The 17,713-nt window shown below is 35.9% G+C and overlaps 1 protein-coding gene across 3 annotated transcripts in view; it reads left to right on the forward strand.

The window, feature by feature from the left end:
• PIBF1 (progesterone immunomodulatory binding factor 1) overlaps window positions 1-17,713 on the forward strand; it is a 225,706-nt gene that overhangs the window by 31,970 nt on the left and 176,023 nt on the right. For all 3 annotated transcript variants that reach the window (XM_030813487.1, XM_003257435.4, XM_030813486.1), the window contains 3 exons: window positions 8,732-8,865; window positions 13,885-13,993; window positions 14,619-14,800. In XM_030813487.1, coding sequence (XP_030669347.1) covers window positions 8,732-8,865; window positions 13,885-13,993; window positions 14,619-14,800 — 425 coding nt within the window. The remainder of the gene's footprint in view (window positions 1-8,731; window positions 8,866-13,884; window positions 13,994-14,618; window positions 14,801-17,713) is intronic.

Below are 17,713 nucleotides of genomic sequence, written 5' to 3' on the forward strand. Positions count from 1 at the left end.
CTCTGAAGGTTGATAGGTTCAGCTGAGTTTTTCTTACCTCACTGAGGCTGGGGTCATCTGAAGTCTTCTTTAGTCACTGTTTTGGAGCCAGGATGATATGACCAAAACATTACTCCCTTTGCACTTGGCCTCTTCATGTGATTAGTTTAGGCATCCTTCAACATGGCAGTCTCACAGCATGGCAGCTGGCCACCTCCAAAGCAAACATTCAAGAAACTCAGGCGAAACATGAAGACTTCTTAGGATGTAACTTCAAAATCCCAGAAAATTGCTTCTCCCACATGCTTTTGGTTAAGCAGATCATTAAGAGGAATAGACCCACTTCTTAATCAGCAAATAGCTTCCCGCATACAAGGGAAGAAATTGATAGAGACCATCTTGGAGATAGACTACCAAAATTTGAGATTTCTCTCCCCTGACTTGAGTGAAATCCTAGAAATAGTGTGAGAGAACCCTGAGCAAGAGCAGAACAGACTGTCGGCAGAGCTCGGCCTATAAAAATCTATGGATTACTCCCTTCACTCCTCACCCCAAATAAGATGGATAAAGTCTCCTTTGCCTCCACTAAGTGAAGGAATGGATGTACAGTGTTCTGTTAAAAGAAAGACTCTCAGATTGACCTTCAAACCAAGCCCAGCTCTATTTGTTTATAGGAAATATGCTTAATGAAAATTGATAAAGATTGAAAAATGGGCCAGGTGTGGTAGCTCACGCCTGTAATCTCAGCACTTTGGGAGGCTGAGGTGGGTGGATCACCTGAGGTCAGAAGTTCAAGACCAGCATGGCCAACATGGTGAACCTGTCTCTACTAAAAATACAAAAATTAGCCGGGCGTAGTGGTAGGCACCTGTAATCCCAGCTACTCAGGAGGCTGAGGCAGTAGAATTGCTTGAACCCAGGAGGCAGAGGTTGCAGTGAGCCAAGATTGCGCCATTGCACTCCAGCCTAGGTGACAAAGCGAGACTGTCTCAAAAAAAAAAAAAAAAAAAAAAAACTGAAAAATAATTATTTAAATAATTTTTAAGTAAAAAATTGTATAATTTTAAGTACAGATTATATAGTTTGTATTTTTTATCATAATTTAGTGAAACCAGAGATAAACGATGAGGAGGAATAAACTTACTTGGCAATTAGAAATGTATCTTTTGGATTAAAGAGCAAAGAAAAACTGAAATAAAACAATGAAAATGAGAACATTTTTATATCAAAATTCTTAGACACATTTAAAGCTATGCCAAAGGAAAATGTATAGCCAGAAATGCCTTTATTATTTAAAAAAATGAAAAATAAATACATGTAGTACTCATCTTGAGAAAGCTTGGAAAAAGATGAGTAGAAATAAGGTGTTTGGAATTAACTGACATGAAGTAAGGGAAAATACATACAGTTCTATGGCAGTAAGCTTGAAAACAAAAAGGAAAGTGAACTGTGCCAACAAAATATAGATTACTAAAATTCACAGAAGTGAGAACTTGATTTAGAACAGTTACCATAGAGGTATTACAAAAATAAGTAAAAGTGTACAACTGATAAAATTACCAACAGATTCACAGATAGATTACCCCAAATGGGTTCACAGTTGATTTAGAAAAAGACAGCTAGTTCCACTTACTTGTACTGTACCAACTATTGAAAAAGAAAGTTCTGAGAAAGAGACTACAAAAGCAAAATAAAACATTTAGGCCAATTTTGCTTGTTACTACAGATGTAAAAAATTTGAAATAAAATGTATCAAAAGAATAATACTTTATGATTAAACAGAGTATATTCCAGCACAGAAAGAAGAATCCATTGCATCAGTAAATTAATGGAGAATAGCTTCATGAATACATGAACATATCAGATGCAACAGCACTTAGTGTTGAACACTTAAGATTTTATCGCTTTTTTCATATGAGTTTGTTACCTTGTGAAGGAAATATTTTCCCCCACCGTTCATCTCTAGCAAGAAAAGAAATTGATTCATATGAAGAAAACTATAAAATCTTGGAACATGGAAGCATCATACCTTAAGTAAGACAAGCTCATTAAAATAGCAATTTTTATGATTAATTTATTTTATTATTATTATTATTTATTTTATTTATTAATCAAATGTGGTTAAGTTATAGTCTCATTTTTTTTCCTGATAATTTGCAGGGGTTGTTAGAGGGAAGAAGTGTGGTACAGGACTTTATCCTTTCCATCACCTGTGTTAATACTTTTTAATTTTTATTGATCTATATTTCCAGACAAGGTCTCAGTCTGTCATTCAGGCTGCAGTGCAGTGGCATGATCACACCTCACTGCAGCCTTGAAGTCCTGGGCTTAAGCCATTCTCCCACATCAGCCGCTTGAGTAGCTGGGAGTACAGGCATGCACCATCACACTGTTAATACTGTTAAGGCTTATCTCAATTATTCAAAAGGCATGGGAAACCATACTTTTCTTGGATTGATAAATTTGGGGGTTAATATGTGATACTTTTAAGATAATTTAGCAACTTGATCTCTTTAACATTAAGACTCAAATTTGTTTGGTTCAATCATATTTGGGTCAATGCCTGTTGAGAAGCCAGTATTTCAAATTTGTTACAGTAGTTTGCTGAATAAAATGTTAGCTATAAAAATTGCCCCCAGTGAACCGAGATCGCGCCACTGCACCCCAGCCTGGGGGACAGAGCGAGACTCCATCTCAAAAAAAAAAAAAAAAAGAAAAAAAAAAATTGCCCCCGATACATCAGTGTAGCATTTTGCAATGGTGGGGTGTGCTAGACCCATTAGCTAGTGGGTGATGTCTTAATACTAGTAATAGAATGTTTAGTACAATAATAACCACATAAAAATAAATGAGCCAGTGAATCAGTTAGTATACACACTCTGCAGAAGCATCAGGTAAGTCCAGAAAAGTTGACTTGCTAGAGCAATAAGTAGGAGAGACAAAATCTGAACCCATGTTTGTTATTCCAATCTAGGGTCCACCACATGTGATGAAAATTACCTTTCCTCGTTCTTGAGTTTTGCTGGGCGTAGTGGTTCACGCCTGTAATCCCACTTTGGGAGGCTATAATCGCAGCACTTTCGGGGCTGAGGCGGGTGGATTGCTTGAGTCTAGGAGTTCAAGACTGCTCTGGACACCATGGCAAAACCCTTTCTCTACTAAAATGCAAAAAACTAACCGAGCATGGTGGCATGCCTGTAGACCCAGCTACTTGGGAGGCTGAGGTGGGAGGATCATCTGAGCTCAGGAGGTTGAGGCTGCAGTGAGCCAAGATTGTGCCACTGCACTCCAGCCTGGGCAACAGAGTGAGACCCTGTTTCAAAAAAAAAAAAATTACTGAGTAATTTTTTTCTTTAAAAAAAAAAAAGCCTTAAGTTTTTATTTGAATTCGCATGTATTCAAATAGATATAATTGAAAATTTAGCATGTAATAGAAATCATTAAGATTTTTGTTTTAACGCATAGTAGACTTTACCACTTCAGATTTCGTCTGTCTTTAGAAGTCAAATTTTTTTTTGAAAAATTTCTTGAAGATCTTAACAATGACAAGAGTTGTCTCTGGCAGCAAAACAGACTTCATTGTCGCTTATAGAGGGACAGCCTATAGCAGTCAAAGCTTAATTAGGTTTCTTGTTCTTTTCAGTATTTAGTTGCTTGGATTAGATTATTGATAATGTGAAACTTGTGGGAATTCTGACAAGTGAATTCTCAGTTTTCCAGAATAGCTAACCAACTATTTCTTACCATTCACTGAACTGCTGTCCAATGTAAACTGCTTCAGATTTGAACCTTAAGGTAAATGTCACTATATCCTATTTCCAATTTCCTTAGTTGTCCTCCACACAGGCGGGAGTTGTTCATTTATTAAAGATTTATTTCGAGACATAGATTGCTGCTTTCTTCTCAGTTTACATCATGGGAGAGACAAAAGACTTAAATGAAGTTTAGAAATTCATTACATCCATAGTAATTGCCTTTTATTGAGAACAGAAATTGAGACTTGGCTATTATTAGCCCATTTACTGTGATGTAGAAATTTTCTGTTAGAAAGGGCTGGTGACTGGAAATTTTACGTGTCCATTTCTTTATGTTTGAAAAGTTTACTTTTTTTGCTTCTTTTGTTTTAGTCTATTTAATGTCCTCTTTTGTTCCTCTTCTTCCACAGACATTAATTGCAAGCCTTCTATATAATAGGCAGAGTATTAGTTACTAGGATTATAGAAAACTTCCTTAAAGTTTTCCTTATGATGTGGGAGACAAGTAATGGCTGCCCACAGCACATGTGATACATTTTCTGACAGGTAAGAATCAGGTGTTGTGAAAAAATAGGATAAACTCTAGGTTATTGCTGGAGCTTAGTCTTCCCACAAAGGTTGATGCTAAGCTCAAGACATGGAAGGATGCAGAGGAGAATACAAAATAGTCTTTTCTACTCTCTATAGCTTTAACCATGGTTCTACATAGTCATGGGGTTTATTTTGAGGGAAGATGCTATTTTTCCTGTTTCCAATGCTATGTCTTACTCTATTTTAATTGCTAACAACAAGTGCAGGAGATTTTTAAATTCAAAATACAAAAGTAATAATTTTATTTAAGGGGAAATTGTCCAATTGAAAAATTGTAAATAAAGTGCTGGTCGAATATATGCATTCTTATACTGCACTTATACTTGCTTCTGTTTATACTTGCATATGGTATTTATATTTAAAGGAAATTTATAAATATATACATATATATATATACTATGTATATAACATTAATAATATACTCTGTATGTTTATTCTTCCATGGAACTACTCTCTGAATATCCTAAAATACTCTGCATATTTCAGGGTCAGATGATCTTTACCTTTTTAGATCTTTGCAGTTGCACTCACAGAAAACACTGGTTCTTTGGGAACTCATCATCTGGATACCCCACCTTAACAGTATTCCTCATTTGCAGACCACTGGGACATTCCTCTTTGTTTAATGAAAGCCTTGCTCTAGATTTAGTCTTCCTTTCCACTTCAGCTGCTACCTAGGTTACTTATGTGATTAATTCATCTATAGCCTTGGCCTTGAATTGTATTGATCTCATCTCTAGTGATTGCCTTTTCTCCACTTTAACACTCAGTCTTATAGCCCACATTTGGTTCCTTGCCATCCAGAACTGATTTACTTCTGAAGTTATCAATTCATTTTCATCCACTAAACATCGTATTTCTTATATTTTTATGTTTTACCATCGTCTGCTTTCAACTTGTCTTTAACAAAATTTCCAATCCATATAATTTATTTCTTTATCAATCCTTTCCTAAATTTATTTTCTTCCCTTGCCACCATGTTATCAGTCTTAAGCTTTTTTTTTTTTTTTTTTTTGCCAGTATCATCTAATTCCTCTCCCAGCTTTCCTTTTGTCAAACCAGACTGAAAAACTCTCAACTCTTTATTTTTCTAGCTGAGCACTACTGGCAAAAATCACACAAGCAGTAACAAGCACTGTCAGTTTATTGTTATCACCCTCAAATGGACCCACACAATTGGTCGTAATTCTATTATTTCTAGTTCTCTCATTTTTCACAGAGATTACTTAAGGCAACCAGCCACTCTTCTTACATCTCCAGTTTTCCACTTTTCTTGTCACATTCAGCAGATGACTTGGTATTTCATTTCACAGAGAAAATGGAAATCCTCAGATGAGAACTCCCACAGTGTCCTTCCACCAAATCTACTCACATCTGCACTCATTCTGGTTTGTTTGTTCTTAGTGTTTATAATGGAAAGAGTCTTGCCCTCAAGGGATGGCAAAATCATATGCCTCTAGAAACCAGGTGGATAATATAAATTTGTGAAGCCTTAGGGTAAGATTAGGCTGTGGCCTGTAGCAAATTGATAAGAGCTATCTAAATTATTCAAGTTGTTAATACTCTGTATCAGCTGGAAAAAAGCCTGCCTTGATGAACATGGCCTCTGATCTAAGACTAATCTGCACATCTAAGCTGTGGATCCCATCTCCTAAAGCCTTTTTCAGGAGTATGCTTCATTCCCCTGAGTATGCCCCCTTTTCTCCAACAGTAATTCATCTTTTGCTATTAGTTGTTTCTCACCAATATTTGAATATTGTCAAGCTTGTTTCATCTTTTAAAACCTTCATTGGCCCTGTTTTCTTCTCTAGCTACTATACTTTCTCCACTTTTACTATTAAACTCCCATTATGACTGACACATGGTATTTCTTATGTATATGGCATTATGCCAAAATATGATAATTATTGGAGCTTTAAATCCATGAGAGTTGTGCTCAGTGGGCTCTGGAATAAAGCTGGAGTTCAAAAGAAGCATTTAAAAATGAAGTAGAGGGCATAGTGGCACATGCCTTTAGTCCCAGCTACTTGGGAGGTTGAGGTGGGAGGACTGCTTAAGCCCAGGAATTCGAGGCTGCAGTGAGGTATGAAAGAGTTGCTTACTGATTTGGATTTGACAAACTTAGATAGGAGTCCTCACTCTACTACTTACGAGCTCTGAGACTTTCCAAGCCTCAGTTTTTTTCATCTGTGAAGCTGGGGATAATTTTTAGATCCCATCATAAGTATTAAGTCAACAATGTATATAAAATAGCCAAAAAAGAGGACATACTGAGTATTTAGATATATTTGTTTTAGTCCCTAGCACTCTACCTTCTGCCCCTACCAATGAATACCTTAAAGGCTTTTTGTTGGTTCTCAGGAGTATTTCTTAGTACCTATCAGTAGTGTTTCTCAATATTATTGACTGCTTCAAAGCACTGTCTTCCACTATTTTTCTTGACACACACCCCTGGTTTACCCATTGTTTCTGCGAATACTCCTTTGGGTTTTTTGGGATCCCTGTTTTTTGCCCATCCTTTAATGTTTATATTCCTTGTATTTATGTTCCTCTAAATTCTGTCATGGCATTTGTGCAGTTATTAAAGTTGAACTGTTAATTTGGCTATGATCTCTTTGGAAGCCAAAGCAAAGAGGAAGCATTATAACAATATTAATTTATAGTTAATCAGCATTTACTACAAGTTAGGCATTTTTGTAAGCACTTTACATGTATTACTTGATATATGCTTCACAAGAACTCTGAGGTAGGACACCAGAATAGAGAGGTAAACTAACGTGCGCGGAGTCTTACTGCAGGAATTCAATTTTAGACAGTTGAATTCTGGAGCTTGCCTTCCTAGCCATAACACTATACTCTCTTCCAAAACAGTGACATGATTAATGATGTTTAGAAGGATAAAGCATTCTTCAGAAGAACTAAAGATTCTTGTAGGACTTAGGTCCGAAATGATATATGTGATGATCTTTCGGGAGGTGTTAGCGTATCCTCAGCTGTAATCCCATAATAAGTACCATAGTAACATTCCATTCTCATGGAAAACTTCAGTGTAGAACAAGAACATAATACCAAAGCAAAACACACTGAATATAGTTTTTCCATAATTGCTTCTCTCAAATAGCCCTTTGATAGAAATTTGGGGACTAAAATATCAAAGTTATATTTAGTAGTTAAAAAGGACAAAATTGTCTTACTCATCTTTGTATCTGTAGTGCCTAATCCAGGACCAGTCACACAGAAATGATCCAGTCAGTATGTGTGGAGTGAATATGACCTCATTTAGCTGGTCAGCTACTTAAACAGTAATGACTTAACACAGGATGCATTTAACATGCCAGCTTCTGAAGGTGGAGTTGATGATTGGTTGCAAGATTTGATGAGTTCAAAGAAGGAAAATAAGTAGGAATTTAGTCCCATCTCCTTCCCTTCCCAGCTTCCCATATTTAATCATTTCTTTTTTAGCTTTTATTTAATTCTTATTATGTATCTGGCAGTGTTCAAAGTGGTGGAGGTCCAGCAGTGAGCAAGACAAAATCCCCATGCTTAAGATGTTTACACTCTGGTGAGATAAAGAGAAAACTAATATGATGGTAATGATACAGTGATATCAGTGCTCTGAAGGAGACAAGCATTTAGATTATATGCAGGTATTCAGGCAGTGGGAACAGGTTAGAAGAAGCATTAGTGGGTTCAGACAACTTCAGATCTCCATTAGGGTTGGAGAGTGAAGTGTGAATATTAGGAATGGTGAGAAATGGGGCTTATAGGAAGCAGCACCAGATTGTAAAGAACCTTGTGACCAACTTTAAGGTTTTTACTTCCATTGCTCTTTCCATATCAGCAATGCCTTTCTTACATGCTACTGGCATGGGGAGAGTAGAGGGAAGAACAGTGTAAAGATGTGTTTCGAGGGTCACACGATTCCTTTTTTGCTGAATAACAGAATTGGAACTGCATGATTAATCTCTTCAGTAATTATTTTTCATTGTAGATACTGATATCCATATGACTTTTCATCTCTAAATTGTAAAATCCTCAAGAACAGGAAGTGTGTTTTATTCACTTCTGTATCTTTAGCATCTGATAGTAACTCAGTAAGTGTTTTTAAAAAGTCATTTAACATTTGTAGTCATTTTATGTTTTAGCCTAGTAACTAAAACATAGTTGTTGTGTTTTTTATTTGAAAACCAGTTTAAGTTTTAAACAACTGAGTTTACAGACCATTCTGTGAACTTAAGATTACTTGCCTTTGAATAGGGAAAAATTACTAAATTTAAAAATTGAGGAATTTTTTTATTGTTTAATTTCAAGGACAATCACAGCTTAACAGAAGACTTCAATACAGAATTTGGTCAACTATGTTAAGTGTTTAGTCTGAAATGTGTTATTATTCCTTTGATTTATAGACGTATGAGGAAGATCGAAAAAACTACTCTGAAGTTCAAATTAGATGTCAGCGTTTGGCCTTAGAATTAGCAGACACAAAACAGTTAATTCAGCAAGGTGACTACCGTCAAGAGAACTATGATAGAGTCAAGAGGTAAGTAGTTAAAATGGCTGCAGTAGTAGTACTCCATTTTTAGCGTGCATCAAAGTCACCTGAGTTTTTACCAACAATCAATTGTTAATTTTACTTTTACCTTATTCTTCTTTGCACAAATGCATGCAGTTTTGGCAGTTTGTTGGGTTTATATTGTATTTTTATATTAGTTGTTTTTGTTTTATTTAGATGTCACTGCTGTCTTAAAATGTAAACAGAGATAGAAACCCAGTAAAATCACACGTGTAAATATTTTTTCAGTGTTATTTGATGATTATTTTTATGTAATGGAATCAATTTAAATACTTAACAGTTTTCCCTGAAGTTTTTTTCAGCTGTTTCTTCCTGACAAAAGACACACGCTCTTTCAAAAAAAGACACTTTCCGAAAATATGTTTCCTAATGTTTGCTACTAAGTAACTATAGCAAATACCTTTTTTTAACTGGAATATTCTTTTCTGTTGTTTGTTCAGTAATTTAGTGAGCTACTACTTAGCTGTGTGTCCCTCAGTACATCTCTTTTCATTCTGAGCCTAAGTTTCATCATTTATGAGATGCTCCTAATACAGATAACTGCACTATATAAACTAAGATCAAATAAATATTTATGAAAGCCTTTAAATATTATGTACTGCATATGTAATATAAATGGAATGACCTTACCTTAATTGTTCACTCCACCTGAAATAATTCGTAAAATGTAGTAGTCACTCAGTGAATATTTGTTAAATGAATGAATGAATGATTTAAATTGCATAATTTAAATTATAAATTACATAATACCGTATGTGAATTTGCAAAGATCTGTGGACAGAAGATTGTCATTTCTACTCCCATTATGACTGACACATGGTATTTCTTATGTATATGGCATTATGCCAAAATATGATAATTATTGGAGCTTTAAATCCATGGGAGTTGTGCTCAGTGGGCTCTGGAATAAAGCTGGAGTTCAAAAGAAGCATTTAAAAATGAAGTAGAGGGCATAGTGGCACATGCCTTTAGTCCCAGCTACTTGGGAGGTTGAGGTGGGAGGACTGCTTAAGCCCAGGAATTCGAGGCTGCAGTGAGCTATGATCATGCCACTGCACTCCAGCCTGGTGGCAGAGTGAAACTCCATCTCTTAAAAATATAAAATAAAAAAAAATAAAAATGAAATAGATTATGATGCTAGGATGGTATCAGTTGGTATTTTGGTGTCCCCTCTGCCACTATCAGTCTATAGCAATGACAGATACAATATAAAAAGAGAAAACTAAAAGGCACAGTTATCAGAATAATCCATCAGGGCCACAGATGATCAGTGAAACAAGATGAGTCATGAGTTGATACTTATTGAATTTGGGTAATGGGAGCATGGGTGTTCATTATGTCACCTCTATTTTTACATATGTTTTCATTTACTATAATAAAAACCTGGGAAAGAAAAATATAACCTTGCTCAAAAAGCATGATAAGCATCTTTATGGTAGAAATGGAATAGTAAAACAAGAAAGGACTCAAACTGTGACCCTTTTTAGTTCACTCAGCAGAATGAATGAGTTTCAAAACATCAGTCATAAAATATAAGATAAACTGGGGAAGAAAAAAAAGCCCTTTTATGCCCTGGGTAAATTCTCACGAATGTACAAAAGGAAACAGGTATATGGATGTTAATTGTGTCATTATTAAAAGAAATTCAAATGCTTTTCAGTAGCAGAATGGTAAATAAATTGAGATTTACTCTGCAATATAATTTTATGTAGCAGTTAAAATCATTAAATTAGATCTGAATGTGTCACTTTTTTTACTAAAAGTTCCTTATTTTCTGGCATAACATAATGTTCCTAGTTTTGGTTTTTGTTTGTTGGTTTTGTAATTTCATTGCCTCAGCTATTTCTCTAAGAAGCCTTGATCTCTTTTAGTGGGGAATGCTATTTAGAAATTTAAGATTTGGGTGCTGTGGTCATGGCTACATTGGTCATTATTTCTAGGCCCTTTGAGTAGGCAGAGACAGTGGAGGGAGAATGAGGAGGAGGCTTAACACACTATGGATGAGATCATAGTGATACTTCTTTTTTTTGAGACGGAGTCTCACTTTGTCACCCAGGCTGGAGTGCACTGGCACGATCTCGGCTCACTGCAACCTCTGCCTCCCAAGTTCAAGCGATTCTCCTGCCTCAGCCTCCAACGTAGCTGGGACTAAAGGTGTGCGCCACCATACACAGCTAATTTTTTTTTTTTTTTTTTTAAGTAGAGACATGGTTTCACCATGTTGGCCATGGTTGGCCAGACTGGCCTTAAACTCCTGACCTCAGGTGATCTGCCCACCTCAGCCTCCCAAAGTGCTGAGATTACAGGTGTGAGCCTCTGCGCCCAGCCCACGTTGATACTTCTAATTCCGATTCAACACTGCAACAGCCACTTTGAAGAGGTGCCAACTGGCTAAATATAGCAAACTTGAATATCGCAATAAATATTGGCAATAATGAATTACAGGCCATTGAATAGAATAAGAGTTTATAAGTGTAGGCTAATAATAAATACAGAAAGAGGATCTTAAACTTTTTTTAATACATCATCTTTACCATTTTTAAGTGTACAGTTCAGTGGTAATAAATATATTTATATCCTTTTTGGGAAAGAGGATCTTTATGGTTGAAATCCAACCAATAAATGTATATGCATGTAAGAATGACCATTTTGTAGCCACATAATAATATTGATTCAGAATCATCACTGGAATATAAAACCATCAAGTGTAAGTATGTTAGGGAATAGGATATTTACACAAAGCATCTCTTCACAATTACTTATTAATTTTAAAGGGCAAAAGGATACCTTTATAGTTAAACTCTGGCAGATGCTACCTTAACCTAGTGATCAAAGTTACTATCACCAATAATGGGATAAACTGACATCACATACCTCAGTACATCTTCACATAACATACTGAGAATGTGTTTCTGTATCTGAGAATCATTTCTGAGAATCATTTCTGTAGTATTCCTGCCCAAGTGCCTAACCTGAATCTAATAATGAAGAAACTTCAGACAAGTGAAAATTGAGGAGCATTCTATGATGCAGCTAGCCTCTGCTCTATAAAAAGTCATAAAACACAAGGAAAACTAAGAAATCTTAAAGGTTAAAGGAGACTAAAACCACATGACATCCAGATGCATGGTAATAGATTATAATATTATGAGACTAGATCCTTGGATTACCATTATGGCAATAGATCCTTAGCTCAGGGAAAAAAAAATTCACAAAGGGTATTTTGGGAGACAGTTGACAAAATTCGAAAATGGATTGTATATTAGGTAATATTGTATTGGGCTAAGTCTCCTGAATATGATAATTATACTGTGATTATCTTAGTAAATTCACACTAATTATTTAGGGATAAAGGGACTTAATGTCTCAGTTGAGGAAACAAATGCACATGTATGAGTATGTGTGTGTAGGTGTGTGTACACATATAGATACATGACCCTTGACCAACATGGGGTCCGCTTATATTCAGGTTTTTATCAACCTAACACCAATCGAAAATACAATTTTCACAGGATGTGAAACCTGAATATACAGAGGACTGACTGTTTGGTGGGATCTGCAACAACTGCAGGACTTCAGCGTGTACAGATTTGCATATTCAGGTTGTGGGGGTGGGTCTGGAACCCATTCTTCACATATACCATTAGCTGCATATATTCACATATATTAACAAGAGAGAGAATTTGAATAAATATGACAAAGTAATAATTATTTAATATTACAAAACAAATACAACAGTGTTAATGATTGGTAAGTAAAAGCATTAAAAAGAACCAAGCTGGTTACAGTGTGTCATGTCTATAATCCTAGTGCTTTCAGAAGTGCAGGCAGGAGGATCACTTGAGCCCAGGACTTTAAGACTAGCCAGGGCAACATAGCAAGACCGTCTTTACAAAAAAAAAAAAAAAATTTAGGCACATGGTGGCATGCACCTGTAGTCCTAGCTATCTGGCAGGCTGAGGCTGGAGGATCACTTGAGTGCAGTAGTTCAAGTCCAGCCTGGGCGACATAGCGAGACCCCCATCTCATAAAAAAAAAAAAATTTAAAAAAAAGATTTTTTAAAAAATTGCATGTAAAAGCACAAAATAAAATTTAAAAAAATTTTAATTAAAAATAAACATTCTAAAAATAAAAAAGCACAAAATACTTATAGTAATATGTATCAGAATAGTAATACTGATAGTCATCTTTACTTATTGGGTTTGTAGGTGATTGTTATTTTGTACTTTGCTCAGTTTTTCTTCAATAAACATAATATTTTGTTAACTAGAAGAAAAAAGGCTTTCTAAACGTTTTTGAAAAGCTGATGCAAAGGAAAACAATTCCTAACAGCCCTCTCTTTGGAAATACCAGGTGGGTCAGTGAAATAAAGTGCAAAGGCACTGCTTCTGACTGCAGGGAAGTAGTTAAGAGTTAGTATATCTATTTCTCTGCTCATTTTAAAAAATGTCTGTTGTAGGTTTTAGTCCAATTCTTGGTATAACTTTTTTGGGGAACTTGTCTTAAAATGGAAATTAAAATCTGAGTAATCATAAACAATTTGTGAATGAAATAGTCACAAGAATGCCTGCCTACATATCTACTATGCAATCTAAATGATAAGTTGTATTTTTTTTACCTTAACTGAACTAAAAGCCTAGAGCCATGTATACATTCTTTAAAAGTTTTGACCTCAAGATAAGATTGAAGATGACTAATGAAAAAATACCAAATGTATGTTAGTAAGTTTTATTATTTACTGTACTGGCTTATGTAGTTTATATATCCTTAAAGGTAATAAATTGATATGTATGTATTTGAACAAGGTCTGAAACAGAGTCCCTTCTAAATCTGAAAAGTAGATACTTTATAGTTCATAGAATTACGCTCAAGCCCCATTGCTAGTGTCTCTATTCAGTGTCCTAATACATAGTCAACCCTTTTAAAGTATACACTGTAAAAGGGGATGTAAAATTTACATGTCTCTTTGAATTTTATTTTAATAGTGAACGTGATGCACTTGAACAGGAAGTAATTGAGCTTAGGAGAAAACATGAAATACTTGAAGCCTCTCACATAATTCAAACAAAAGAACGAAGTGAATTATCAAAAGAGGTAAGCTTATAATAGAGTCACTTATATTATATTGTATGGTATTAGTGAAAAAAATAGCCCGGAGTAGATTTGAGGGAGAGACATTTCTTTTTGTTACGATTCCTCCCAAAAAGAGAATTTTTTTTTTTTTTTTTTTTTTTTTTTTTTTTTGAGACAAGAGTCTTTCCCTGTTGCCCTGTTGCCCAGGCTATAGTGCACCGGTGCAATTTTGGCTGACTGCAACTTCTGCCTCCCAGGTTCAAACGATTCTCCTGCCTCAGCCTCCTGAATAGCTGGGATTACAGGCATGTGCCACCATGCCTTACTAATTTTTACGTTTTTAGTAGAGACAGGCTTTCACCATGTTGGCCAAGCTGGTCTCAAACTCCTGACCTCAAATGATCCACCTGCCTTGGCCTCCCAAAGTGCTGGGATTACAGGTGTGAGCACCCATGCCCAGCCCCAAAAAGAGACTTTTAGTAGCTGTTTTTAGATTTTAAAAAAGTTGCATGCTAAGAATTAGCCCTTTTTAAAAGGAAAATTTTCATGTGGTGAATGAAAACATGAAGGAAAGAAATTAATACAGTCAAGCTTGAAAAGTAAGATGGCATCACTCTGGATACTTTTTGTTTCTACATGTATGTAGGTAGCCACCTTAGAGCAGACTGTTACTTTACTGCAAAAGGATAAAGAATATCTCAATCGCCAAAACATGGAGCTTAGTGTTCGCTGTGCTCATGAAGAGGATCGCCTTGAAAGACTTCAAGCTCAACTGGAAGAAACCAAAAAGGCTAGAGAAGAGATGTATGAAAAATATGTAGCATCCAGGCAAGATTTGCATTATTTCCCACGTAAATAGATATCAATTAACACATTTTCTTTGAGGGAACTCTTGGCTTTAGGGAAGATTTAGTGATTTTTTTAAGGTCTATTCTATACGATAATACTAAGATAATACCTAATTTTATTTTATTTTATTTTATTTTTTGATTTTGACATTTCTGCTTTCTGTTTGCATACATTTAAGTGGTGTCATTTTCCCATGTGCCTTTATTTTAAAACTTTGTCATTTGTTTTTAGGTATGTTTCTTGAATATAGTAATGAGCTGATGTATCCATTAGGATAATTTGGGTTGCAAATAATGCAGAAGGGTTTAAAAAATGAAGTGAGATATGTTTGCTTTTTTTTTTTTTTTTTAATAAATTAAACTTTACGTTCTGGGGTACATGTGCAGAATGCAGTTTTGTTACATAGGTATACACATGCCATGGTGCTTTGCTGCACCCATCAACCCGTCACCTACATTAGATATCCCTACCCTAGCCCCCCACTCCCCGACAGGCCCCGGTGTGTAATGTTACCCTCCCTGTGTCTGTGTGTTCTCATTGTTCAACTCCCGCTTATGAGTGAGAACATATGGTGTTTGGTTTTTTGTTCTCGTGATAGTTTGCTGAGAATGATGGTTTCCAGCTTCATCCATATCCCTGCAAAGGACTTGAACTCATCCTTTTTAATGGCTGCGTAGTATTCCATGGTGTATATGTGCCACATTTTCTCTATCCAGTCTATTATTGAAGGACATTTGGGTCGGTTCCAAGTCTTTGCTATTGTGAACAGTGCTGCAGTAAACATACATGTGCATGTGTCTTTATGTTAGAATGATTTATAATCCTTTGGGTATATACCCAGTAATGGGATTGCTGGGTCAAATGGTATTTCTAGTTCTAGATCCTTGAGGAATTGCCACACTGTCTTCCACAATGGTTGAACTAATTTACACTCCCACCAACACTGTAAAAGCATTCCTGTTTCTCCACATCCTCTCCATCATGTTGTTTCCTGACTTTTTAATGATTGCCATTCTAACTGGCGTGAGATGGTATCTCATTGGGGTTTTGATTTGCATTTCTCTAATGACCAGTGATGATGAGCATTTGTTCATATATCTGTTGGCTACATAAATGTCTTCTTTTGAGAAGTGTCTATATCCTTTGCCCACTTTTTGATGGGGTTGTTTGGTTTTTTCTTGTAAATTTGTTTAAGTTCTTTGTAGATTCTGGATATTAGCCCTTTGTCAGATGGATAGATTGCAAAAATTTTCTCCTGTTCTGGAGTTTGCCTGTCCACCCTAATGATAGTTTCTTTTGCTGTGCAGAAGCTCTTTAGTTTGATTAGATTCCATTTGTCAATTTTGGCTTTTGTTGCCATTGCTTTTGGTGTTTTAGACATGAAGTCTTTGCCCATGCCTACGTCCTGAATGATATTGCCCAGGTTTTCTTGTAGGATTTTTATTATCCTAGGTCTTACATTTAAGTCTTTGATTCATCTTGAGTTGATTTTTGTATAAGGTATAAGGAAGGGTCCATTTTCAGTTTTCTGCATATGGCTAGCTAGTTTTCCAAACAACATTTATTAAATAGGGAATATTTTCCCCATTGCTTGTTTGTGTCAGGTTTGTCAAAGATCAGATGGTTGTAGATGTGTGGCGTTATTTCTGAGGCCTCTGTTCTGTTCCATTTGTCTATGTATCGGTTTTGGTACCAGTACCATGCTGTTTTTATTACTGTAGCCTTGTAGTATAGTTTGAAGTCAGGTAGCGTGATGCCTCCAGCTTTCTTCTTCTTGCCCAGAATTGTCTTGGCTATGTGGGCTCTTTTTTGGTTCCATATGAAGTTTAAAGTAGTTTTTTCCAATTCTGTGAAGAAAGTCAGTGGTAGCTTGATGGGGATAGCATTGAATGTATAAATTACTTTGGGCAGTATGGCCATTTTCATGATACTGATTCTTCCTATCCATGAGCATGGAATGTTTTTCCGTTTGTTTATGTCCTCTCTTATTTCTTTGAGCAGTGGTTTGTAGTTCTTCTTGAAGAGGTCCTTCACATCCCTTGTAAGTTGTATTCCTAGGTATTTTATTCTCTTAGTAGCAATTGTGAATGGGAGTTCACTCATGATTTGGCTGTTTGTCTGTTACTGGTGTGTAGGAATGCTTGTGATTTTTGCACATTAATTTTGTATCCTGAGACTTTGCTGAAGTTGCTTATCAGCTTAAGGAGATTTTGGGCTGAGATGATGGGGTTTTCTAAATATACGATCATGTCATCCACAAACTGAGACAACTTGACTTTCTCTCTTCCTGGTTGAATACTCTTTATTTCTTTCTCTTTCCTGATTGCCCTGGCCAGAACTTCCAGTACCATGTTGAATAGGAGGGGTGAGAGAGGGCATCCTTGTCTTGTGCCAGTTTTCAAAGGGAATGCTTTCAGTTTTTGCCCATTTAGTATGATATTGGCTGTGGGTTTGTCATAACTAGCTCTTACTATTTTGAGATACGTTCCATCGATACCCAGTTTATTGAGAGTTTTTAGCATGAAGGGGTGTTGAATTTTGTCAAAGGCCTTTTCTTCATCTATTGAGATAATCATGTGGTTTTTGTGATTGGTTCTGTTTATGTGATGGATTACGTTTATTGATTTGTATATGTTGAACCAGCCTTGCCTCCCAGGTATGAAGCCAACTTGATCATGGTGGATAAGCTTTTTCATGTGCTGCTGGATTTGGTTTGCCAGTATTTGATTGAGGATTTTTGCATCAATGTTCATCAGGGATATTGGCCTGAAATTTTGTTTTTTTGTTGTGTCTCTGCCAGGTTTTGGTATTAGGATGATGCTGGCCTCATAAAATGAGTTAGGGAGGACCTCTTTTTCTGTTGTTTGGAATAGTTTCAGACGGAATGGTACC

The sequence above is a fragment of the Nomascus leucogenys genome, chromosome 5 (genome assembly GCF_006542625.1).
Source record: "Nomascus leucogenys isolate Asia chromosome 5, Asia_NLE_v1, whole genome shotgun sequence".
In the NCBI taxonomy this organism is placed as follows: Eukaryota; Metazoa; Chordata; class Mammalia; order Primates; family Hylobatidae; genus Nomascus; species Nomascus leucogenys.